Here is a 24,287-nt window from a genome sequence, read left to right on the forward strand (position 1 = left end):
TTTACTGTGGACAGCACATTGACTCCTTGAGAACTAGAGGACTTTGTGTGAACATTACATCAGTGTACTGTGTTGTGTGTCATCTCTTTCCAGCTTGGATCCTCTGCCATTCCTAGACATGCCAGAATGAGAGAAATTGGTAATTTACGGGTCATCTATCAAAGTCCTCATTGAGGACTGACGGCATGTCAGTATGTTGTTGTGGTTTTGTCACCTCACTGAAATGGAAAAGTGTTGGTCAGTCCTTGCAGACTATTACATCATCCCCCAAATGTTTTATTTATTTATTGTGTATTTATTTATCTTTGTACATTTGATTTATATCAGGCTAGAGGAATATTGGAATCCAAGGCAAACAATACATAACATTCTCTTGGATTGTGAGTCTTACTGAGCTAAGAGAGAACTGCTGAGTTCAGACCACAGTCAGCAGTCTGAATGTACAGGCATGAGTTTCGAGTGTTGTCTTGTGTTACTCAAGGGTTTTGCAACTATGAAACATGACCAGTTTGAGCATACATCATTTTCAGTCCCCTCCCCTGGGGAGAGAGAGGGGGGGTGAAGAGGCCAGTGACTTCCTGAACTTGGGTTATCAATAATTAACATTGCACCAGCCTTGTCCCTCCGGGGGCTTATATTGCACTTTGGGCAGAGGTGTCATGATACAGAGAGAGAGCACTCGACCCAGCTGGGGGAAGGGAGACTGCTGAGGTAGTGAACTGACACTAGAGGAGTATGTGAGGTTGTGGAGTGCATCTCTATCGCTCTGTCTCTGTCCCTCCCTCTCTCTTTCTCTCTGTGTCTCTCTCTCTCGGACGGGGGCAGGGGGGAGTCAGGCAGGGCTGTCCAGTAAAGCTATCCCAGGGCTCATAAGGAAGGGGAAGGAACAGAAGAGAAGAGAAGAGAGGCTGCTGCTGTGTGCAGCTTCTCCCAACGCAGTCCCCTCTCTTCCTCTTTCTTTCTTTCCTTCCTTCTCTCTCTTTCCACTGAAAACACGGAGCCCAACATGGAGCCCAACAGTCCTAAGAAGATCCAGTTTTCTGTGCCTATGTTTCAGAGACAGCTGGACCCTCAGGCATCGGAGCATGTGAGTAAAAACATTCAGTTTCGACATGATGATGATATGGTAATAAATGTTATTACCATTATGACATGGTAATGGGATGGTAATTTGAGGTTAATGTGATGGTGGGCTCGCTGAAGGAGTGGGGGCTGTGAAGAGCTAGCTCCTCTTGAGACTGACTGGCAGAATACGTTTTACTTTGATCATATTATGCCTGTGTGGAAAATCTGTTTTTTTGACATGGACAATCATGAACTCCTTGAAAGATGAGTGAAGGATTTTTCTCCCCCCTACACTTTATGGATTTATTTGTCACAATCTTAGTTGCCTAGATGTTATTACAACTTCTCAGTGCTTTGAGTGAATATTAATTGGGAAAAAACGTAACTATTTAGATTGTATCCTTACGTGTCACTATTGTGATTTTAGAAAGATAGCTTCATCCAAAGCTTTGGCCAACCTCTCCCGCTGCCCACCACCACCTCCACACCCACCCCTCTCCGAACCTAGGTCATTGATTGTATTGACACTAAACTCTACTCTACCACATGGTAAAACATGCACACACAGCAAGTCTGTATCATAGGCTACTGGATGACTGGTGCTTGTTGTCTGTCTCCAGTTATCCTCAGCGCCACACTTGAACACCTCTTTTCCCTGTCCTGTCCGGTCTCTCTTTCCTGGCCTGTCCTGTCCCGTCCTGTCCTATCCCGTCCTGTCTCTCTTTCCTGTCCTATTCCGTCCTGTCCTATCCCGACCTGTCCTGTCTCTGCCTAACAGATCCGTAAGAGGAGACCTACACCAGCTACCCATGTCATCTATCTTCCACCAGACCTAACTGCAGCAGGTAAGACACTGCTACTGAGTGAGGAACAGGGGTTGGGGTCAATTCCATTTAAAGTCATTCAATTCAGGAAATAAACTGAAATTCCAATTCCAATTGTAATTTTCCTCATTGAAAAGCAATGGAATTTCTGTTATTTCCTGTATTGAAATGGAATTTGTGACCAGAATGTTGAAGCCATTTGTCAAGCTTCACTCCGCATGACTCGCAAACTGTCATGGAAGTTATGTGTGTCTTCATGTGACAATTGTTTAGTTTTTTGTTATGCTCCAGGCTACTGATATTGAGCTTATTATGCTCCAGTAGAGGTTCATTTTAGTTTAGAGAGGTTTAGTTTATGTATACAGTGGGGGAAAAAAGTATTTAGTCAGCCACCAATTGTGCATGTTCTCCCACTTAAAAAGATGAGAGAGGACTGTAATTTTCATCATAGGTACACGTCAACTATGACAGACAAAATGAGGGAAAAAAATCCAGAAAATCACATTGTAGGATTTTTCTATGAATTTATTTGCAAATTATGGTGGAAAATAAGTATTTGGTCAATAACAAAAGTTTCTCAATACTTTGTTATATACCCTTTGTTGGCAATGACACAGGTCAAACGTTTTCTGTAAGTCTTCACAAGGTTTTCACACACTGTTGCTGGTATTTTGGCCCATTCCTCCATGCAGATCTCCTCTAGAGCAGTGATGTTTTGGGGATGTCGCTGGGCAACACGGACTTTCAACTCCAAAGATTTTCTATGGGGTTGAGATCTGGAGACTGGCTAGGCTACTCCAGGACCTTGAAATGCTTCTTACGAAGTCACTCCTTCGTTGCCCGGGCGGTGTGTTTGGGATCATTGTCATGCTGAAAGACCCAGCCACATTTCATCTTCAATGCCCTTGCTGATGGAAGGAGGTTTTCACTCAAAATCTCACGATACATGGCCCCATTCATTCTTTCCTTTACACGGATCAGTCGTCCTGGTCCCTTTGCAGAAAAACAGCCCCAAAGCATGATGTTTCCACCCCCATGCTTCACAGTAGGTATGGTGTTCTTTGGATGCAACTCAGCATTCTTTGTCCTCCAAACACGACGAGTTGAGTTTTTACCAAAAAGTTATATTTTGGTTTCATCTGACCATATGACATTCTCCCAATCCTCTTCTGGATCATCCAAATGCACTCCAGCAAACTTCAGACGGGCCTGGACATGTACTGGCTTAAGCAGGGGGACACGTCTGGCACTGCAGGATTTGAGTCCCTGGCGGCGTAGTGTGTTACTGATGGTAGGCTTTGTTACTTTGGTCCCAGCTCTCTGCAGGTCATTCACTAGGTCCCCCCGTGTGGTTCTGGGATTTTTGCTCACCGCACTTGTGATCATTTTGACCCCACGGGGTGAGATCTTGCGTGGAGCCCCAGATCGAGGGAGATTATCAGTGGTCTTGTATGTCTTCCATTTCCTAATAATTGCTCCCACAGTTGATTTCTTCAAACCAAGCTGCTTACCTATTGCAGATTCAGTCTTCCCAGCCTGGTGCAGGTCTACAATTTTGTTTCTGGTGTCCTTTGACAGCTCTTTGGTCTTGGCCATAGTGGAGTTTGGAGTGTGACTGTTTGAGGTTGTGGACAGGTGTCTTTTATACTGATAACAAGTTCAAACAGGTGCCATTAATACAGGTAATGAGTGGAGGACAGAGGAGCCTCTTAAAGAAGAAGTTACAGGTCTGTGAGAGCCAGGAATCTTGCTTGTTTGTAGGTGACCAAATACTTATTTTCCACCATAATTTGCAAATAAATTCATTAAAAATCCTACAATGTGATTTTCTGGATTTTTTTGTTGTTGAAAATTACAAACCTCTCTCATCTTTTTAAGTGGGAGAACTTGCACAATTGGTGGCTGACTAAATACTTTTTTTCCCCACTGTATATCCCAACTTACTGGAGTTTTACATCTAAAGAGAAGAATGAAGACTTTTTGGCTCAATCTCATTATGGACAGTTGTAGTCGGAAGTTTACATACACTTAGGTTGGAGTTATTAAAACTCGTTTTTCAACCACTCCACAAATGTCTTGTTAACAAACTATAGTTTTGGCAAGTCGGTTAGGACATCTACTTTGTGCATGACACAAGTAATTTTTCCTACAATTGTTTACAGACAGATTATTTCACTTATAATTCACTGTGTCACAATTCCAGTGGGTCAGAAGTTTACATACACTAAGTTGACGGTGCCTTTAAACAGCTTGGAAAATTCCAGAAAATGATGTCATGGCTTTAGAAGCTTCTGATAGGCTAATTGACATCATTTTAGTCAATTGGAGGTGTACCTGTGGATGTATTTCAAGGCCTACCTTCAAACTCAGTGCCTCTTTGCTTGACATCATGTGAAAATCAAAAGAAATCAGCCAAGACCTCAGAAAAAAAATTGTAGACATCCACAAGTCTGGTTCATCCTTGGGAGCAATTTCCAAATGCCTGAAGGTACGACGTTCATCTGTACAAACATTAGTACGCAAGTATAAACACCATGGGACCACGCAGCCGTCATACCGTTCAGGAAGGAGATGCGTTCTGTCTCCTAGAGATGAACGTACTTTGGTGCGAAAAGTGCAATTCAATCCCAGAACAACAGCAAAGGACCTTGTGAAGATGCTGGAGGAAACAGGTACTAAAGTATCTATATCCACAATAAAATGAGTCCTATATCGACATAACCTGAAAGGTCGCTCAGCAAGGAAGAAGCCACTGCTCCAAAACTGCCATACAAAAGCCAGACTACGGTTTGCAACTGCACATGGGGACAAATATCGTACTTTTTGGAGAAATGTCCTCTGGTCTGATTAATCAAAAATATAACTGTTTGGCCATAATGACCATCGTTATGTTTGGAGGAAAAAGAGGAATGCTTGCAAGCCGAAGAACACCATCCCAACCGTGAAGCACGGGGGTGGCAGCATCATGCTGTGGGGGTGCTTTGCTGCAGGAGGGACTGGTGCACTTCACAAAATAGATGGCATCATGAGGAAGGAAAATTATGTGGATATATTGAAGCAACATCTCAAGACATCAGTCAGGAAGTTAAAGCTTGGTCGCAAATGGGTCTTCCAAATGGATGAAAAAAAACAAAAAAAAAACATGTATGCACTCACTAACTGTAAGTCGCTCTGGATAAGAGCGTCTGCTAAATGACAAAAAAAAAAAAAATGGACAATGACCCCAAGCATACTTCCAGTTGTGGCAAAATGGCTTAAGGACAACAAAGTCAAGGTATTGGAGTGGCCATCACAAAGCCCTGACCTCAATCCTATAGAGGCCTACTAACCTCAGTTACACCAGCTCTGTCAGGAGGAATGGGCCAAAATTCACCCAACTTATTGTGGGAAGCTTGTGGAAGGCTACCCGAAATATTTGACACAAGTTAAACAATTTAAAGGCAATGCTACCAAATACTAATTGAGTGTATATAAACTTCTGACCCACTGGGAATGTGATGAAAGAAATACAAGCTGAAATAAATCATTCTCTCTACTATTATTCTGACATTTCACATTCTTAAAATAAAGTGGTGATCCTAATTGACCTAAGACAGGGATTTTTTACTAGGATTAAATGTCAGGAATTGTGGAAAACTGAGTTTAAATGTATTTGGCTAAGGTGTATGTAAACTTCCGACTTCAGATCCGTCTGTTGATATTTAATGAAGAGCTGGATAGAGGTTGATAGAAGGATGGATGGAGGTTGATAGGATGGATGGAGGTTGATAGAAGGATGGATGGAGGTTGATAGAAGGATGGATGGAGGTTGATAGAAGGATGGATGGAGGTTGATAGAAGGATGGATGGAGGTTGATAGAAGGATGGATAGAGGTTGATAGAAGGATGGATAGAGGTTGATAGAAGGATGGATAGAGGTTGATAGAAGGATGGATAGAGGTTGATAGAAGGATGGATAGAGGTTGATAGAAGGATGGATAGAGGTTGATAGAAGGATGGATAGAGGTTGATAGAAGGATGGATAGAGGTTGATAGAAGGATGGATAGAGGTTGATAGAAGGATGGATGGAGGTTGATAGAAGGATGGATGGAGGTTAATAGAAGGATAGATGGAGGTTAATAGAAGGATAGATGGAGGGTGTTGTCAGCCCTAGTGAATGGGAGTAACCAGAAGAGTGTCAAAAAGAAAGGGAAGCCTGTGCACAGCAAGGTGAATGTTGTGTCTCTGTCGCGTCATCCTGAAACAGTGAGAGTGGAATCTAACCTTGAGTGAGAAAGGATGGATAGAGGTTGATAGAAGGATGGATGGAGGTTGATAGAAGGATGGATGGAGGTTGATAGAAGGATGGATGGAGGTTAATAGAAGGATAGATGGAGGGTGTTGTCAGCCCTAGTGAATGGGAGTAACCAGAAGAGTGTCAAAAAGAAAGGCAAGCCTGTGCACAGCAAGGTGAATGTTGTGTATGTGTTGCGTCATCCTGAAACAGTGAGAGTGGAATCTAACCTTGAGTGAGAAATCCAGAACATTGTGTGTGTGATGAAGGATAGAGGGTCACGATGTGACATCAGCACAAATACCTTCCCTGTGGCACAGCCACAGCTTACATATCAGCCTCCAGCACAGCCTGCTACCTAGCCACAGTCACAGCCCATACCCTAGCAGACTGCAGCACAGTCACAGCAAAACAAGCTGCCTTGTCCACACTCTGGTCCTCCCCACTACTTTTGGAAAGGTCACCATAGAGTAAGACTGGAGGATCTGTGTCAAAGAAAGCCCCCCAGGCACAGCTGTGGATGACCCTGAGACAGTGAGAAGAGACTAGAAGGACCAAACAAGAGATGTGTCTGTAACAGAGAGTACAGGAGCTGTCTGTAATAAAACACTGGTGTATGTTTTACACTTCAAAGCTGATAGAAAAGCTGTGCGTGCATGTACAGTAAATGTACAGGTTGTTTCTACCCCATTGTACTGAGAAAGGGAAAGGGTTGGTACTGTTAATTGATGGAGGGTGTGCTGGCCCATATTCTCCTCAGAGAGAGTTCCTGGCAGAGAGTAGGGGGTGTTCTTGTCTGCGTCACAAATGTCACCCTATTCCCTATATCAGAGGGTATTCAACTCTTACCCTTCGAGGTCTGGAGCCTGCTGGTTTTCTGTTCTACGTGATAATTAATTGCACCCACCTGGTGTCCCATCTAAATCAGTCCCTGATTAGAGGAGAACAATTTTAAAAAAGCAGTGGAACTGGCTTCGAGTTCCAGAGTTGAGTTTGAGGGTCCTATATAGTGCACTACCTTTGACCCTATGGGCTCTGGTCAAAAGTAGTGCACTTCATAGGAAATAGGGTGCCATTTGGGACGCTACTGTCTCAGTGACAAACCATCTAACACAAATCTACTGGGTGGCAATGAAATAGTCTGACAGAAGCCAGGCTCGGGCCCTGCATCCAGGAGCCAGATTAGAGGCGTTACATTGTCAGAATGGCATCGGTGTGTGTGTTGCATCACAGACCCAGGTTGTCTTTCTTTTTATCCATGGATTTCTTCCTCCTTAGTTCCAGGTCTGTGTTTTATGGCACACTTAGGTAACTGCTGCCAATGGGACAGTTCTGTTCCCTTCATGAGCCTGGTTCTATCCCTGCATCTCTCCTTTCCTCCATCCCTCTATCCACCTGCAGTGGCTTGCGAAAGTATTCACCCCCTTGGCATTTTTCCTATTTTGTTGCCTTACAACCTGGAATAAAAATTGATTTTTGGGGGGTTTGTATCATTTGATTTACACAACATGCCTACCACTTTGAAGATGCAAAATAAAAATAAAACAGAAACCTTGAGCGTGCATAACTATTCACCCCCCCAAAGTCAATACTTTGTAGAGCCACCTTTTGCAGCAATTACAGCTGCAAGTCTCTTGGGGTATGTCTCTATAAGCTTAGCACATCTAGCCACTGGGATTTTTTCCCGTTCTTCAAGGTAAAACGGCTCCAGCTCCTTCAAGTTGGATGGGTTCTGCTGGTGTACAGCAATCTTTAAGTCATACCACAGATTCTCAATTGGATTAAGGTCTGGGCTTTGACTAGGCCATTCCAAAACAATTAAATGTTTCCCCTTAAACCACTAAAGTATTGCTTTAGCAGTATGCTTAGGGTCATTGTCCTGCTGGAAGGTGAACCTCTGTCCCAGTCTCAAATCTCTGGAAGACTGAAACAGGTTTCCCCTCAAGAATTTCCCTGTATTTAGTGCCACCCATCATTCCTTCAATTCTGACCAGTTTCCCAGTCCCTGCCAATGACAAACATCCCCACAGCATGATGCTGCCACCACCATGCTTCACTGTGGGGATGGTGGTCTCGGGGTGATAAGAGGTGTTGGGTTTGCGCCAGACATAGCATTTTCCTTGATAGCCGAAAAGCTCAATTTTAGTCTCATCTGAACAGAGTACCTTCATCTATATGTTTGGGGAGTCTCCCACATGTCTTTTGGCGAACACCAAACGTGTTTGCTTATTTTTTTCTTTAAGCAATGGCTTTTTTTCTGGCCACTCTTCCGTAAAGCCCAGCTCTGTGGAGTGTACGGCTTAAAGTGGTGCTATGGACAGATACTCCAATCTCCGCTGTGGAGCTTTGCAGCTCCTTCAGGGCTATCTTTGGTCTCTTTGTTGCCTCTTTGATTAATGCCCTCCTTGCCTGGTCCGTGAGTTTTGGTGGGCGACCCTCTCTTGGCAGGTTTGTTGTGGTGCCATATTCTTTCAATTTTTTAATAATGGATTTAATGGTGCTCCGTGGGATGTTCAAAGTTTCTGATGTTTTTTTATAACCCATCCCTGATCTGTACTTCTCCACAACTTTGTCCCTAACCTGTTTGGAGAGCTCCTTGGTCTTCATGGTGTCGCTTGCTTGGTGGTGCCCCTTGCTTAGTGGTGTTGCAGATTCTGGGGCCTTTCAGAACAGGTGTATATATAGTGAGATCATGTGACTGATCATGTGACACTTAGATTGCACACAGGTGGACTTTATTTAACTAATTATGTGACTTCTGAAGGTAATTGTAACTTCATAGGCTTGTCTGTGATGCAGTCCAATTCATTTATAAACGTGGTCATGTGTGTTTCAAATGTTTGTGCTGTCCATGACCTTGTGTTCACCTCAGCAAACATAGGCTAGAAGGTTTTGTCAATGGTCCAGTGTTGTTTATTCAACAAAATGGTCAGTTAGTTACAGTTGTGGAAAAAGTACCCAATTGTCATACTTGAGTAAAAGTATAGATACCTTAATAGAAAGTTACTCAAGTAAAAGTGACCCAGTAAAATACTACTTGAGTAAAAGTCTAAAAGTATTTGGTTTTAAATATACTTAAGCATCAAAAGTAAATGTATTTGCTAAAATATACTTAAGTATCAAAAGTAGAAGTAAAAGTATAAATCATTTCAAATTCCTTTATATTTAGATAGCGGAATAGCGGAACATTTAAAACATATTTTTTTTACAGATAGCCAGGGGCACATTCCAACACTCAGACATTATTTACTAAAGATGCATTTGTGTTTAGTGAGTCCGCCGGACCATAGGCAATAGGGTTGACCATGTGTTCTCTTGATAAGTGCGTGACATTCACCATTGAACTGTCCTGCTAAGCATTCAAAATGTAATGAGTATTTTGGGTTGTCAGGGAAAATGTATGGAGTAAAAAGTACAATATTTTCTTTAGGAATGTAGTGAAGTAAAAGTAGTCAAAAATATAAATAGTAAAGTAGAGTACAGATACCCCAAAAAACTACTTAAGTAAAAATACTTTAAAGTACTACTAAAGTACTTTACACCACTGGTTAGTTATTGATTTTAAGTTCCAGCTTTCATGTTCATGGTGATAAAACCCATCATCAGAACTGTCTCAATGACACCCTATGAATCACCCTCTGCTTGCTGGAGATCTCAGATCAATTTCAATTCAGAGAAATGTCAATGGAGGTGGAGAGGAATAGAGTGGATGAGTCACCAGTCAGCCATTAGAGCCTGAAGTCAGCAGTGATCTGGACACTGAACCATAAATTCTCAGCCTCATGGTGACCATCTTATCTCTCTCCATCTCTCTCCATCTCTCTCCATCTCTCTCCAAGGGTCTTAGTCTATAATCAATCATGTCACATACAACGGGCCATAAGAAACGCAACACGCTGTGTGTGTGTGTGTGTGTGTGTGTGTGTGTGTGTGTGTGTGTGTGTGCAGAGCCTCAACACACAGATAGCCTGGAGTCAGCACATCACTAACTGTCTGCTTTTCTCTCCCACAGATGACAAGCAGATGACGAGTCATCAAGGAGAGGTAGGTTACACACACTCACTCTCACCCGGCTGCTCTGTTTAAAATTAATGTCAAGTCACAAATATAATTTCCTATGAAATCAACTTTTATTTAAATGTTGCATGTTTGGATATGGACAGTATAGCCAGATTGCAAAAACCTTATCCCTAGCTGTTGTCTATGGTTCAGGAGGCATTTCTGATGCAGTTGTCATTGATTACCTGAGATGGCCTGGATTCCTGAAATAGCGTCAGTGAAATGGGATCTCTGGCTCTGCCTTGTTGGTTCTCATGCTGTTATTTTCCACCCGCACCATTCCTCCTCTACACCTTCTCCCTCCTCCCTCCATCCCTTCATCCCTCTACACCACCAGGTCCAGAGTGCAGAGTCGTCTCCTGCTCAGAGGAAACATAGCGTCTACACTCCACCCACCATGAAAGGTACAGTACAGTACCTTGTTCACACAAACTGCCATAACATGAGGGGATGCAAGTGCGATTGGTTCATACTCTCCCTTTTATTCTGGAGAGTGTAGGAAACACTGATGAAACGTCTGTAGTCAGCATTATATCTACACAGAGACTCCTGAAGTGTGTGACAGAGCTAGTCAAATGCGGACTCATACAGGAGGTAGCACTGTACATCTACATTAGATATTGATTGACTGACCAGGGAAGCTACACAATCCTACTTTAGCTGCAGTGATAGACAGTGCAAAGAGAGAGGTACACCATCCTACTGCATGTCTCTCAAATAGATAGTCGTTATTCAGACAGTGCAACAAGGACAATATGGACAGAGGATAACAACTAATTTGAGCACAGCAGCCTATTTATGGTCCAATTTTATACCACAACAAATATTGCTGAAATAATCAATGCTCTTCACAAACCTGGCTTGTTAATTAGTGTGTGGATTAGAATATATCCAACATGGCCGAACACCTCAGGCTGGATGGCCTTGAATTTAGTTGCATGCTGAATATGGTCCAGTAAAATAATCTGTCCAGTTTTGTACATGGCTGGAAGGCATAGTGCTACAGATTATACTGGTAATTAATGCAATTATGGAAACACAAAACAACATTCTGTGTTCCCAAAAAAAATCTCAAAATAAATAGAAAACAAAGGTTAAGAGCAGAGTAGGAGACCAATTTCCGTACAAATTAAGTGAAGTACACCATTATAATTCTGTTCATTGGGCGTCTATAATGTACTGTGTGTGTCCTCCACAGGCAGAGAGCCCACAGACTGCTGTAGAGGCCACGGTGAGGACAGAGATAGCCTGCCTCCTAGCAGACTGCCCCAGTCCCACACAGACACACTGGCCCTAGCAGAGGAGCTATCAGAGGACCTGCCACGACTGGCAGACACACCGAGGCGCAAAGACACCCCCTACCAACACCAGCCTCCCTTGACTCCAGGTAGGGCCATCACCACTCCACACCTATGGAGCGAGATAGCTGCCAAAAGGTTGAACGTACCTATCGTTAGGATCGTATGTAAATTGTTAGCATCGTAAGAAAAGCCATGCGTGAAATAAAACGTAAACCTATGTTACTTTACATCACACTTTACTCGGTTACATATCTTTTTTTATATGTACAAACTTTTGGCAGTAATGTGGCATCTGCAAAGGACATGAACCGAATGTAGCTAGTCGAAGTTAGCTAGTCAGTCAAGCAACTCTAGCCCAGACGTTATAGTTGCTTTGCAGCTTCCGGTTTCATTTACAAAATAAAAGTCTAGAGCTTGTTTTAGAACTGCATTCAATAACAACGTTATACCAGTAGATGGTGTAGTATAGGCTTGGGCCTTCAGCAAATGACTTGTGTGAGAATGATAAAGATACAGAAGAGCCTTGTCTAGAATAACTGCCTGAGCTGCAAAATATAAAGTATTTATGATTTAGGCCTATTCCGCTATCTAAATATGCCATGCTGTTGTGTTATTTAATTACCATATAATTGCATAATTTATTTTTATAGCCGCGTGGGGCTACTGTGGTGATCATGTAACCTAATGAATCCTTATATTAGGCATTTTGACTGTTGTATTAGTGAATTGCACTCTGTATGTAGGCTTGTTATAGCCATTTGCGTTGCACAACCCCATCACGCAGAGGCTATATCCATATCAATAAATGAGACAAAACAAAATATTGATTAAGTCTTGGCTATAACCTGTCCTGAGCGAAATAGCCGAGGGGTCCCAAATGGTCAAGACTATCTATAGCCAGATCTGCTTTCCCTATCAGCCACTGCCTGTGCTTCTTAAACTATTTTGTTAAAATTTTATTTAGAGACTATATTTATAGGCCTGTGAGTTAGGGTCTCTTTTTAAGGGGAGCCCTATAATAAAAATAGTTATAAAACACAAATAGAGTTCTAAAATTATTCCGCAAGACACTAGTACCCAAAATGATAGCCTAAATTGCAATGCCTACAAGTTGAAGGCCTATTTTTTATTTGGATAGGCCTAAATTAAACATTGAATTATTAAAGTGATAGGCTAAAGAACTTTGGAGAATTTAGATCATTTTGAATACACACATGGATTTCAATAAACAAATGGATAAGATTGTTCTATTCTCTTTGATTTAGTTCCTATTGCAACTCAGACAAATGACTGAATGGATGACATACTGACTGACTGAACTGAATGAAGGATGAATTAAATGTTCAAATATGTTGGAATGACGAGTTGCACGCATCATGCATGTTCTGCACTTTATTTGGCTAGTAGGCAAATAGGTCTACATTAGGGTATAATGACTCTGGCTGCATGCCTCCAGAAGGGCATCTTTTGAGGCTGAGGGGTGCTTTTCCGAAGGCGTATGGAGATCACAAGCTCTTCAACTGGGCAGCAGTGTCGCGATGGAGGGAATAGCCTATACGGAGACTACCTAAGACCACTGCAACAGAGTTATTGTAAAGTGTGGCAATAAGCTTATGCCAGACTTAGCCTACATTTAACCTCTCCCTTGTTCATTTCAAAGTCCATATGTTCATGACCCGATTCATATAAATTCATATTAACCCACCCTGCAGAATATGATTTGGCAAGATTTTGAGGGATGAAATAAATATCAATATCAACAGATATAGCTCCTGGTTCTCCTTAGACTTGACTGCCCTTGACCAGCACAAAAACATCCTGTGGCGTACTGCATTAGCATCGAACAGCCCCCACGATATGAAACTTTTCAGGGAAGTCAGGAACCAATATACACAATCAGTTAGGAAAGCAAAGGCTAGCTTTTTCAAACAGAAATTTGCATCCTGTAGCACTAACTCCAAAAAGTTTTGGGACACTGTAAAGTCCATGGAAAATATGAGCACCTCCTCCCAACTGCCCACTGCACTGAGGCTAGGAAACACTGTCACCACCGATAAATCTACAATAATCAAGAATTTCAACAAGCATTTTGCTACGGCTGGCCATGCTTTCCACCTGGCTACCACTACCCCGTCCACCAGCTCTGCACCCTCCGCTACAACTTGCCCATGCCCCCCCCGCTTCTCCTTCACACAAATTCAGACAGCTGGTGTTCTGAAAGAGCTGAAAAATCTGGACCCCTACAAATCAGCTGGGCTAGACAATCTGGACCCTTTCTTTCTAACATTATCCGCCGAAATTGTCGCAAACCCTATTTCTAGCCTGTTCAACCTCTCTTTCGTAATGTCTGAGATCCCCAGAGATTGGAAAGCTGCCGTGGTCATCCCCCTCTTCAAAGGGGGTGACACTCTAGATCCAAACTTTTACAGACCTATATCCATCCTGCCCTGCCTTTTCGAAAGTATTTGAAAGGCAAGTTAACAAACAGATCACCGACCATTTCGAATCCCACCGTACCTTCTCCGCTATGCAATCCGGTTTCCGAGCTGGTCATGGGTGCACCTCAGCCACGCTCAAGGTCCTAAATGATATTATAACCGCGATCGATAAAAGACAGTACTGCGCAGCCGTCTTCATCGACCTGGCCAAGGCTTTCGACTCTGTCAACCACCGCATTCTTATTGGCAGACTAAATAGCCTTGGTTTCTCTGACTGCCTCGACTGGTTCACCAACTACTTCTCAGATAGAGTTCAATGTGTCAAATCGGAGGGCCTGTTGTCTGGACCTCTGGCCGTCTCTATGGGGGTGCCACAGGGTTCAATTCTCGGGCCGACTATTCTCTGTGTATATCAATGATGTTGCTCTTGCTGCTGGTGAAGCTAGGATCCACCTCTATGCGGACGACACCATTTTGTATACATCTGGCCCTTCATTGGACACAGTGTTAACAAACCTCCAAACGAGCTTCAACGCCATACAACACTCCTTCCGTAGCCTCCAACTGCTCTTAAACACTAGTAAAACTAAATGCATGCTCTTCAACCGAACGCTGCTTGCACCCGCCCACCTGACTAGAATCACTACTCTCGGCGGGTCTGACCTAGAGTATGTGGACAACTACAAATACCTAGGTGTCTGGTTAGACTGTAAACTCTCCTTCCAGACTCACATTAAGCATCTCCAATCAAAAGTTAGATCTAGAATCGGCTTCCTATTTCGCAACAAAGCCTCCTTCACTCATGCTGCCAAACATGCCCTCGGAAAACTGACTATCCTACCGATCCTTGACTTTGGCTATGTCATATACAAAATAGCCTCCAACACTCTAATCAGCAAATTGGATGTAGTCTATCACAGTGCCATCCGTTTTGTCACCAAAGCCCCATATACTACCCACCATTGTGACCTGTACGCTCTTGATGGCTGGCCCTCACCACATATTTGTCACCAAACCCACTGGCTCCAGGTCATCTATAAATTACTGCTAGGCAAATCCCTGTCTTACCATAGCTCACTGGTCACCATAGCAACACCCACCCGTAGTCTGCGCTCCAGCAGGTATATCTCACTGGTCATCCCCAAAGCCAACACCTCCTTTGGCCGCCATTCCTTCCAGTTCTCTGCTGCCAATGACTGGAACGAACTGCAAAAATCTCTGAAGCTGGAGACTCTTATCTCCCTCACTAAATTTAAGCGTCAGTTGTCAGAGCAGCTTACCAATCACTGCACCTGTACACAGCCATTCTGAAATTAGCCCACCCAACTACCTCATCCCCATATTGTTATTTATTTTGCTAATTTGCACCCCAGTATATCTATTTGCGCATCATCTTTTGCACATCAATCATTCCAGAGTTAATATGAAATTGTAACTATTTTGCACTATGGCCTATTTATTGCCTTACCTCCATAACTTACTACATTCGCACACACTGTATATATATTTTCTTTTTGTATTTTGGACTTTATGTTTTGTTTACCCCATATGTAACTCTGTGTTGTTGTTTTTATCGCACTGCTTTGCTTTATCTTGGCCAGGTCGCAGTTGTAAATGAGAACTTGTTCTCAACTGGCTTACCTGGTTAAATAAAGGTGAAATCAAAAATCAAAATCAAAAATTAAAATATTCTATAAAAAATATTTTGAGTGGCAAAGACTCCAGTGTTCATACATAATTCATAGATTCACCAAACATCTATTATTATTCTATGTTTCATTATTCCTGGTATATACTACTGGTTAAGATTGCAGACAGAGCCCAGAGAATGGGATGATGTAATATTGAATTAGTCATATTTTGATAAGGTGCATGCATGGGGATGTCCACGTCACCCAGAGATACGGCCATGCTGTAGAGATACACTTAGCGGACTGAAACTGCACTGTTGTAGACATAATACAGCTAGTGCTATCTAGACTTGCGCTGGCAAACAAATCCAGTACATTAGCTACCTAAATGTGAAGTAAACTCAACTGAGGAGTAATAGAGAATGGAGACTTTTAAATAACTTGGAAACGTGCAGGATACCTCTTTCCGGTTTCCCTGACTTCCGTTTTTTTTATACTGTGTTATGCTTGTTTGCGTAGCACTCCTCACAGGCCGTTTCTCACATTCTTCTCTGCAGAACCTCTCAAGTACTGTCAGGTTGGATGGGGAGCGTTGCTGCACAGCTATTTTCAGGTTTCTCCAGAGATGTTTGATTGGGTTCAAGTCTGGGCTCTGGCTGGGCCACTCAAGGACATTCAGAGACTTGTCCCAAAGCCACACCTGCGTTGTCTTGGCTGTGTGCTTAGGGTCGTTGTACTGTTGGAAGGTGAACCTTCGCCCCAGTCTGAGGTCCTGAGTGCTCTGGAGCAGGTTTTCATCAAGGATTTCTCTGTACTTAGCTCAGTTCATCTTTGCCTCGATACTAGCTAGTCTCCCAGTTCCTGCCACTGAAAAACATCCCCACACCATTATGCTGCCACCCCCATGCTTCGCCGTAGGGATGGTGCCAGGTTTCCTCCAGACGTGACGCTTGGCATTCAGGCCAAAGAGTTCAATCTTGGTTTCATCAGACCAGAGAATCTTGTTTCTCATGTCTGAGAGTCTTTAAGTGCCTTTTGGCAAACTCCAAGTGGGCTGTCATGTGCCTTTTACTGAGGAGTGGCTTCCGTCTGGCCACTCTACCATAAAGGCCTGATTGGTGGAGTGCTGCAGAGATGGTTGTCCTTCTGGAAGGTTCTCCCATCTCCACAGAGGAACTCTAGAGCTCTGTCAGAGTGACCATTGGGTTCTTGGTCACCTCCCTGACCAACTCCCTTCTCCCCCGATTGCTCAGTTTGGCCGGGCAGCCAGCTCTAGGAAGAGTCTTGGTTGTTCCAAACTTCTTCCATTTAAGAATGATGGAGGCCTCTGTGTTCTTGGGGAACTTCAATGCTGCAGAACTTTTTTGGTACCCTTCCCCAGATCTGTGGCTCAACACAATCCTGTCTCGGAGCTCTACGGACAATTCCTTCGACCTCATAGCTTGGTTTTTGCTCTGACATGCACTGTCAACCTTATTACATTTACATTTACATTATTTAGCAGACGCTCTTATCCAGAGCGACTTACAGGAGCAATTAGGGTTAAGTGCCTTGCTCAAGGGCACATCGACAGATTTTTCACCTAGTTGGCTCGGGGATTAGAACCAGCGACCATTCGGTTACTGGCACAACGCTCTTAACCACTAAGCTACCTGCCGCCCCTTATATAGACAGGTGTGTGCCTTTTCAAATAATGTCCAATCAATTGAATTTACCACAGGTGGACTCCAATGAAGTGATCAATGGAAACAGGATGCACCTGAGCTCAATTTCGAGTCTCATAGCAAAGGGTCTGAATACTTATGTAAATAAGGTATTTCTGTTTTCAAGTTAATACATTTGCAAACATTTCTAAAAACCTTTTTTGTCACTTTGTCATTATGGGTTATTGTGTGTAGATTGCTGGGGAAAAAAACACACATATTTAATCAATTTTAGAATAAGGCTGTAACGTAACAAAATGTGGAAAACGTCAAGGGGTCTGAATACTTTCCGAAGGCACTGTAAGTCAAGGACAGAATATGGCTCATCTGTAGACCAGAGTTGGCTGGTTGGAGGAGCTATAGGAGGACATGCTTAGTGTAATGGCTGGAATGACATAAATGGAACGGAGTCAAACATGAGTTTCATGTTTGATACCTTCCCATTTATTCAAATCCAGACATTACAATGAGCCCATCCTCCTATAGCTCCCCCCACCAGCCTTCACTGCTGTAGACACACCTCCACCTTCATTTATTCGAGCTCCACCTCAAACGAATAGTGGGTGAATCTCATGCTATTCTCATGCTTAAATTCAAGGTCAGAATACACATAGAATGAAAAGCCATAAAAAGGGAATAACGTTCCATTTACGGTGTGCTTAACTGGGAGTCGGAATCTGGGCCTATGTGCTGCCTTGCCACCTGAACACCTCAACGATCTAGGACCAGGCCAGTCCTCTAGTCAAGTAGGCATGAAAAGACAATGTTGTTTTATTTGTAAAATGCTTAGCAACAGATGTAGCTCACCACTGTTGTTTATGTGAACTCACCACTGAGTTCACATTGTCAAGTCTAGTGAGTCACACACTATGTACTGTATTTTCTTGAGACAGCGGCTTGTGGGTTGATGTTGATCAGTGATGTATTGGGGTGGGTAAACTCTAATCACCGGTCGCAATGAAAAAAGTAACGCTCCCTATTTTTTCAATGCTTTTTCCGTGAAGAAAAAGGTCTCTTAACTGTGTTTACTTGCGTTTACCCTCCACTACACCACTGATGTAGATTGTAGTCAGCGGATATGAGTCAGAAAGAATATTGAGTCTTAAGAGTGGTCATCACTGAGTGAGAAAAGCTCTCTGAAACATGAGCTGTTGATTGTAGCAGCAGGGAGCACTCTGGTAACCTGAACTAACAGATGGTCTGGTCACAGGACAGATGACAGTTGACCTCTATGCTGACACAAACAGCATCATGCTTACCCACAACAACACAGCATCATCCTCTGAAACACTTACCAGTCCTCACTACAGCCCCAACACTGACGGACATGTAGTTTCACCCTTTGACAGCAAGGGGACTCCACAGACAGCTATTATGGTCGTTTAGACTTGTAGATCATGGCACAGTGTGAAGAGCTACACCTGCATTACTAGCTGTTTGGGGTTTTAGGCTGGGTTTCTGTACAGCACTTCGAGATATTAGCTGATGTAAGAAGGGCTATATAAAATAAAATTGATTGATTGATTGATTGATAGTAGCTGTTAGAACATACTGAGGGTGTTTCTTATTGATCTCTCTGATGTGACTGCAGACACAGAGTCTGCCACATTACCCATGACCCTCCAGCACTCTGTCTGTCCAATTCCCAGGGGTCAAGCTGCTCAAGAGCAAATCAAAAGTATCCTTCCCTGAGGAGGAGGAAGAGAAAGAGGAGGGGGAGGAGGAAGAGGAGGAGGAGAAAGCGAAAGAGGAGGAAGAGGAGGAGGAGGAAGACAAGCAGAATAACTAGGATCCAAAGTGAAGAGGAACACAAACTGTAGAACCATGTTTCTGATGGTTCAAAGTTCATACACATGACTGGGTTAAGAACTCTTGGTTAGAAATTGAGCTAAACTTGATCAGGTTATCATTTCTAATCTGATAATCCATTTTATTCAGCCTTCATTGTTGAGGTCAAGAAAGGACAATTTCATTTCTCTGCACTGCATCTCAAACTCTTCTTTTAAGTCTTGGTTATGTATGGTTATGTATGGTTGATTATCGTTAGATATTGTAATAAGAGAGTATATGTGGGGAACATAAACAGCAATACTGACTGATATGCAGTGAACGTTCACTGGAAATATACAGATTTTAGTTTTTATTTTCTTATATTTTGGGCTTCTCACATTGTCATCTCATAATGTAAAAACACTTGCTGATATCTGATATTTCACATATATTTTTGTAATATTTTATACTGAAACTGGGCTTTTGTACATACAGTGTAACAGACTTGTGTACTACAGGACTCTGAGGTACGAACAAAGACGTCCTGCAAACAAGGGGCTTCTCTGGAGTTCTGGGTTGTCTTAAGTCCTAATAAAGTTACTCATTTTATCAACACTTGGCGAAACCTGTATGTTTCTTCATCCTTCATTATTGTATAAAAATGACAAACAAATGTCATTTCTAAAGCCTCATGGACACTTAATATAACACCTATTGCCAAACCCTCTCTACTGAATGGCAGGCAGCATTATTTTAGTAGGCTAATTGTTATCTCAGCAAATTAATTATGTGAAGATTCCATAACAAAAAATAAAACATTTTACCCATACATGTAGTCAGTGTATTTCTTGTGTCAATAAAGGGAGTGTAACTGTATGTAAACAGCATTACAAGGGGAAAGGAATGCAACAGCACTCCCAAGTGGGTAATATTAAGGCACATTAGTGGCCAACGTACCAATATTACCTCGAGTAAAATGTGTGTCTCATGAGATCAACAGAGAACACTATCGTGATCGTCCTATTCTCACGCTTGCAGTCTAATATAGTGAGTGTGTACTGTGCAGACCCATCTGAAAGAGAAGGAAGTTCATAAAGACAGAATGAAAATAGACAAAAACTACTTGCGGTGCAAAGTGGAGCATGAAGACCCCTATCTTTAATAAATAACAATAAAATCAATCAGAACAAATTTACAATAAAAAAACAAAACAAACAAATTTAATGCCTATTGAATCAGGAAGTGGCAGCGTTGTTGGGTAGCCTATCAAAATCAAGGGCTCTGAAGAGACTCCTCCCCCTCCTCAAGGACTGGCCCAGGGCCTTCTCCTGCAAGCAACAACAGTTACCATGACAACACAGCATCACTCAGTTGTAACCTTGACAACCCTCCACTCTGCAGCTATCTCTTCGACATTTGGTTACAGATGGCCGTGACTGACAATACAATTATAGAGACGAGAAAAATACCACATAGCTATAGCCTACTGACAGGACAACAGCATAGTTAAAAGGCATGACTGTTGGTTTCACTGTGCTATTGTGCTGTTTTGTATTGTGTTGTATTGTATTGCATTTTGTTGTGTTGCGTTATGTTACATTCCACTACATTATGTTGCATTGTTGTATTGTACATTCTATCGTATATTGTGTCGTATATCATATCGTATATAGTATCATATGATATCATATTGTATCATATCATATTATACCGTATCATATCGTTAGCTAACATTCCTACCGTTCCATGGTAGGTGTTCAGGAGAGATGGAACCAGGTGATGTTGTCTCTTTATCCTCAGACATGGACAGAGGTCTGTGAGGACTGTGGTCCAGCTCTGAGTCCTCCTGGGAAGAGTTATTGTTTGTGTTGTTCATCAGTTCATTGAATGGCTCTGATTGGAGCTCCTGGCTGTGTCTCTCAGGCCTGGTGTGAGTCAACGTAACCTCTGTGTTCATCAGGGACTCCTCCTCTGGGTCAGGAGTCAACTCAGCTCGCTCTTTCCTCGCCAACTCTGAGGAAACGAGATAACACAAGCAAAGGGAATGAACATGTAATGTCATGTCATAGTACACTGAAAGAAGGATAGGTATTCAGGTGACTGAAGAAGAAGAGCAACAATAACAACAACAACAACAACAAGACAACTATACCTTGTACAGAGAGCTCCTTCCATCGGTCTTTGTTGTGTTGGATGACCTCTGCCAGTGTGTGTCTGACCCGTTTCAGGTCGATGCCAGTCAGGCTATAGTCTGTAGTGAGCCCCTGGTCAACCCCCTGGCTGGACCCTCGACCACTGTGTCTCTGGACTGACTCCACCACCGTCACCGACCCACTACCTGTCAAACTGAACCAACAAGCAACATAAAACAGAAACTCTGTCAAATTACGTCCATTCTGTCAAATATATGTTGACGCCGTAAGTCAGAATGACTCTGACACCAAGTCTTTGTGAGGCTGTCCTAATATGGACATATTGTATAGAACAGAAAACACTTGAGTAATACTTGGTTGCTTATTCCACAGCTTAGATCGACCATAGAGATAGAAGATAGAGAAATTCTGAGTGTGGGTGATACTGGTAGGCATTTTGAATACATCAGACATGCTAAACTGGGAAAACTGTAAGCTGCGAAAACTGTGATTTTCCAGAGTTTATAATATTGGGAATGTGTCTCACCTTGACCTGCGGACGCCAGTGTCGTGTGACTTTAAGGTATCCTCTATGAGAGGTGTAATGATCTTCTCTGTCGTGTCCACCAACACAGAGAACGTGGGTTCTACTATGAAGTCAATGAACCCTGGGAGACAGACAGAGAAACTGATGATTGTACTTTTCAGAGAAACAGGAGAAAAAACAGTCTGTGATGTTACAGCAAATGTAATTTATGATGACAGACAGTGAAGATTCCCATGCTTTATCGTAGCAAGGGAAAAATATCTGATAGTTTCTCAAATGTCCACATGGCGGCGCATTTGAGCTATGGACTGTCTGAGGACACAAACCCATCAGAGCTGTATGAAACAGCTCACAGGGAGGACAATAATAGGGTGTGACGCTCACCTATTTGTGACTGGGCAATCATGGTCGTTTTTCGATCACACAGAGGAGAGAATGGCAGCCCTAACTCAACCTCCTTATCGCCCTGTAAGAAACAACAATACCAGCCTTCATAACCATATCAATGCAGAAGGGCAGGAGCGGCTCTACTGTATAATGTAACATGATTCACTACAATACCCATAGTGCTCTGTGTAACATATCCAGTTGATCCAAGTGAATATATTCCTAAAGCTATTGGAATGGTATCCCATATCCTTAGCAATACAGGTGTCAGAAGTGGGATACATACATAATACAGTGGTCAAGTTTCCCTCTCCCATAGTATCTGTCAGGGACTGTAAGGTAGGACTATGTTTGTACTGTACCTGTCTGAAGAACTCCTCCATCAGGGCCTGTGTCCATCGGTAGTGCAGCTTCCAGGCCTTGGCTGGGTGGCTGATGTCAGCTGCATGCAGCATCAGAGACAGGGCTTTAGCCTTGTCTACTCTGTAGAAACAACAGTACATCAGCTAACACAAATACTGAGACACTGATACACTAAGACAGACAGACAGACAGACAGACAGACAGACAGCATCAGAGATACAGTAGGGCTTTAGCCTGGTCTACTCTGTCAATCAACCACACAGACAACAGTACATCAGATACACACAAGACAGACAGACAGACAGACAGACGCACACACACACACACACACACACACACACACACACACACACACACACACACACACACACACACACACACACACACACACACAGGGACATCATACAGGGACACACACACACACACACAGGGACATCATACAGGGACACATAAAGGATTGAGATGAAAGGCATGGTCCAGAGAGCTGGGGTTAGAGGTTAGGGTTTAGGGGTCAGGGCTAAGGGTTCAGGGGTTAGGGGTCATAGGTCAGGGTCCTGAGACAGTCCACTCACCCCTCGGGCTGCTGCAGGGCATTCCTCATGGTTTTGATCTGCTGGAAATGGCAGGACATGTCTGTACTCATCACCATCTCAATCACCAGGGTCCGCAGTTCTCTGACAGACAGACAGGTTAGAGTTAGGTTAAAGAAAAATGGCAGGACATGTCTGTACTCAATCATCAGGATCCGTAGCTCTCTGGAAACACACACAGGTGAACAGGGTCAGTTTCCACCTAGCCTCCACTCCAGCTGTTCTTGGATTCTCCAGGACAAGAACACAGTGTGATGTCTTGCACCGCTTCTTCCGACAAACCTCAGTCATTAGCATATCATTTTCATACAGTACCTACTGATCGGGGTGAGCTGTGGGACTTTCCATAATCACTGAATCACAGCCGGAAGATGACTAACCACCCCTCAGAGCCTGGTTTCTCTCCAGGTTTCTTCCTAGGTTCCTGTATTTCTAGGGAGTTTTTCCTAGCCACCGTGCTTATACATCTGCATCGCTTGCTCTTTGGGGTTTTAGGCTGGCATAACCAATATCTTTGAGTGTTTTTGTTTTTCCTATAACTCCCTCAAGAGCTCTACTTGCTGAGTCGGCCAGGGCAGATGTGCCATATAAAGGTCATACAATACATGACCAAAAGTATGTGGACACCCCTTCAAATGAGTGAATTCGGCTATTTCAGCCACACCCGCTGCTGACAGGTGTATAAAATCGAGCACACAGCCATGCAATCTCCATAGAAACATTGGCATTAGAATGGCGTTACTGAAGAGCTCAGTGACTTTCAACGTGGCACCGTCATAGGATGCTACCTTTCCAACAAGTCAGTTCGTCAAATTTCTGCCCTGCTAGAGCTGCCCCGGTCAACTGTAAGTGCTGTTATTGTGAAGTGGAAACGTCTAGGCACAACAATGGCTCAGACGCAAAGTGGTAGGCCACACAAGCTCACAGAACGGGGCCGCTGAGTGCTGAACCGTGTAGTGCGTAAAAATCGTCTGTCTCGGTTGCAACATTCACTACCGAGTTCCAAACTGCCTCTGGAAGCAACGTCAGCACAAGAACTGCTCGTTGGGAGCTTCATGAAATGGGTTTCCATGGCCGAGCAGCCGTACACAAGCCTAAGATCACCATGCGAATGCCAAGCGTTGGCTGGAGTGGTGTAAAGCTCGCCCCATTGGACTCTGGAGCAGTGAATCACGCTTCACCATCTGGCAGTCCGATGGACGA

The 24,287-nt window shown here is 43.2% G+C and overlaps 2 protein-coding genes across 3 annotated transcripts in view; one reads left to right on the plus strand and one right to left on the minus strand.

Annotated features, from left to right (window-relative positions):
- The first annotated feature begins 721 nt into the window (after positions 1 to 721).
- On the plus strand, positions 722 to 19,894 carry LOC311129392 (protein phosphatase 1 regulatory subunit 1A-like). 2 transcript variants are annotated; one of them, XM_084161676.1, is made up of 6 exons: positions 722 to 1,087; positions 1,844 to 1,910; positions 10,176 to 10,207; positions 10,560 to 10,626; positions 11,421 to 11,609; positions 18,945 to 19,894. In XM_084161676.1, the coding sequence occupies exons 1-6, from the start codon at positions 1,007 to 1,009 to the stop codon at positions 19,082 to 19,084; spliced, it is 576 nt and encodes a 191-aa protein (XP_084017802.1). In that variant the 5' UTR covers positions 722 to 1,006; the 3' UTR covers positions 19,085 to 19,894. The 2 variants fall into 2 exon arrangements, with proteins under 2 accessions (XP_084017802.1, XP_084017803.1); XM_084161677.1 differs by lacking the exon at positions 722 to 1,087 and adding an exon at positions 1,517 to 1,614.
- Positions 19,895 to 20,337: 443 nt separating this feature from the next.
- The window catches only part of LOC311129000 (dual specificity calcium/calmodulin-dependent 3',5'-cyclic nucleotide phosphodiesterase 1A-like), a gene marked incomplete at both ends in the record, with an annotated part of 82,322 nt that continues 78,372 nt past the window's right edge, over positions 20,338 to 24,287 (minus strand). The window contains 7 exons of the mRNA XM_084161235.1: positions 20,338 to 20,393; positions 20,806 to 21,078; positions 21,218 to 21,411; positions 21,745 to 21,865; positions 22,129 to 22,210; positions 22,494 to 22,614; positions 23,067 to 23,168. Of these exons, the coding sequence (XP_084017361.1) occupies positions 20,338 to 20,393; positions 20,806 to 21,078; positions 21,218 to 21,411; positions 21,745 to 21,865; positions 22,129 to 22,210; positions 22,494 to 22,614; positions 23,067 to 23,168 (949 nt within the window). The remainder of the gene's footprint in view (positions 20,394 to 20,805; positions 21,079 to 21,217; positions 21,412 to 21,744; positions 21,866 to 22,128; positions 22,211 to 22,493; positions 22,615 to 23,066; positions 23,169 to 24,287) is intronic.

The sequence above is a fragment of the Coregonus lavaretus genome, assembly GCF_964263955.1.
Source record: "Coregonus lavaretus genome assembly, chromosome: 5".
Classification (NCBI taxonomy): domain Eukaryota; kingdom Metazoa; phylum Chordata; class Actinopteri; order Salmoniformes; family Salmonidae; genus Coregonus; species Coregonus lavaretus.

Bases quoted from the DNA above. Each gene is read 5' to 3' on its own strand.
- LOC311129392 (XM_084161676.1), top strand. From the start codon at position 1,007: ATGGAGCCCAACAGTCCTAAGAAGATCCAGTTTTCTGTGCCTATGTTT. The intron at 1,911-10,175 runs GTAAGACACTGC...TCTCTCCCACAG, and splicing joins ACCAGACCTAACTGCAGCAG to ATGACAAGCAGATGACGAGT. The intron at 10,208-10,559 runs GTAGGTTACACA...CTACACCACCAG, and splicing joins TGACGAGTCATCAAGGAGAG to GTCCAGAGTGCAGAGTCGTC.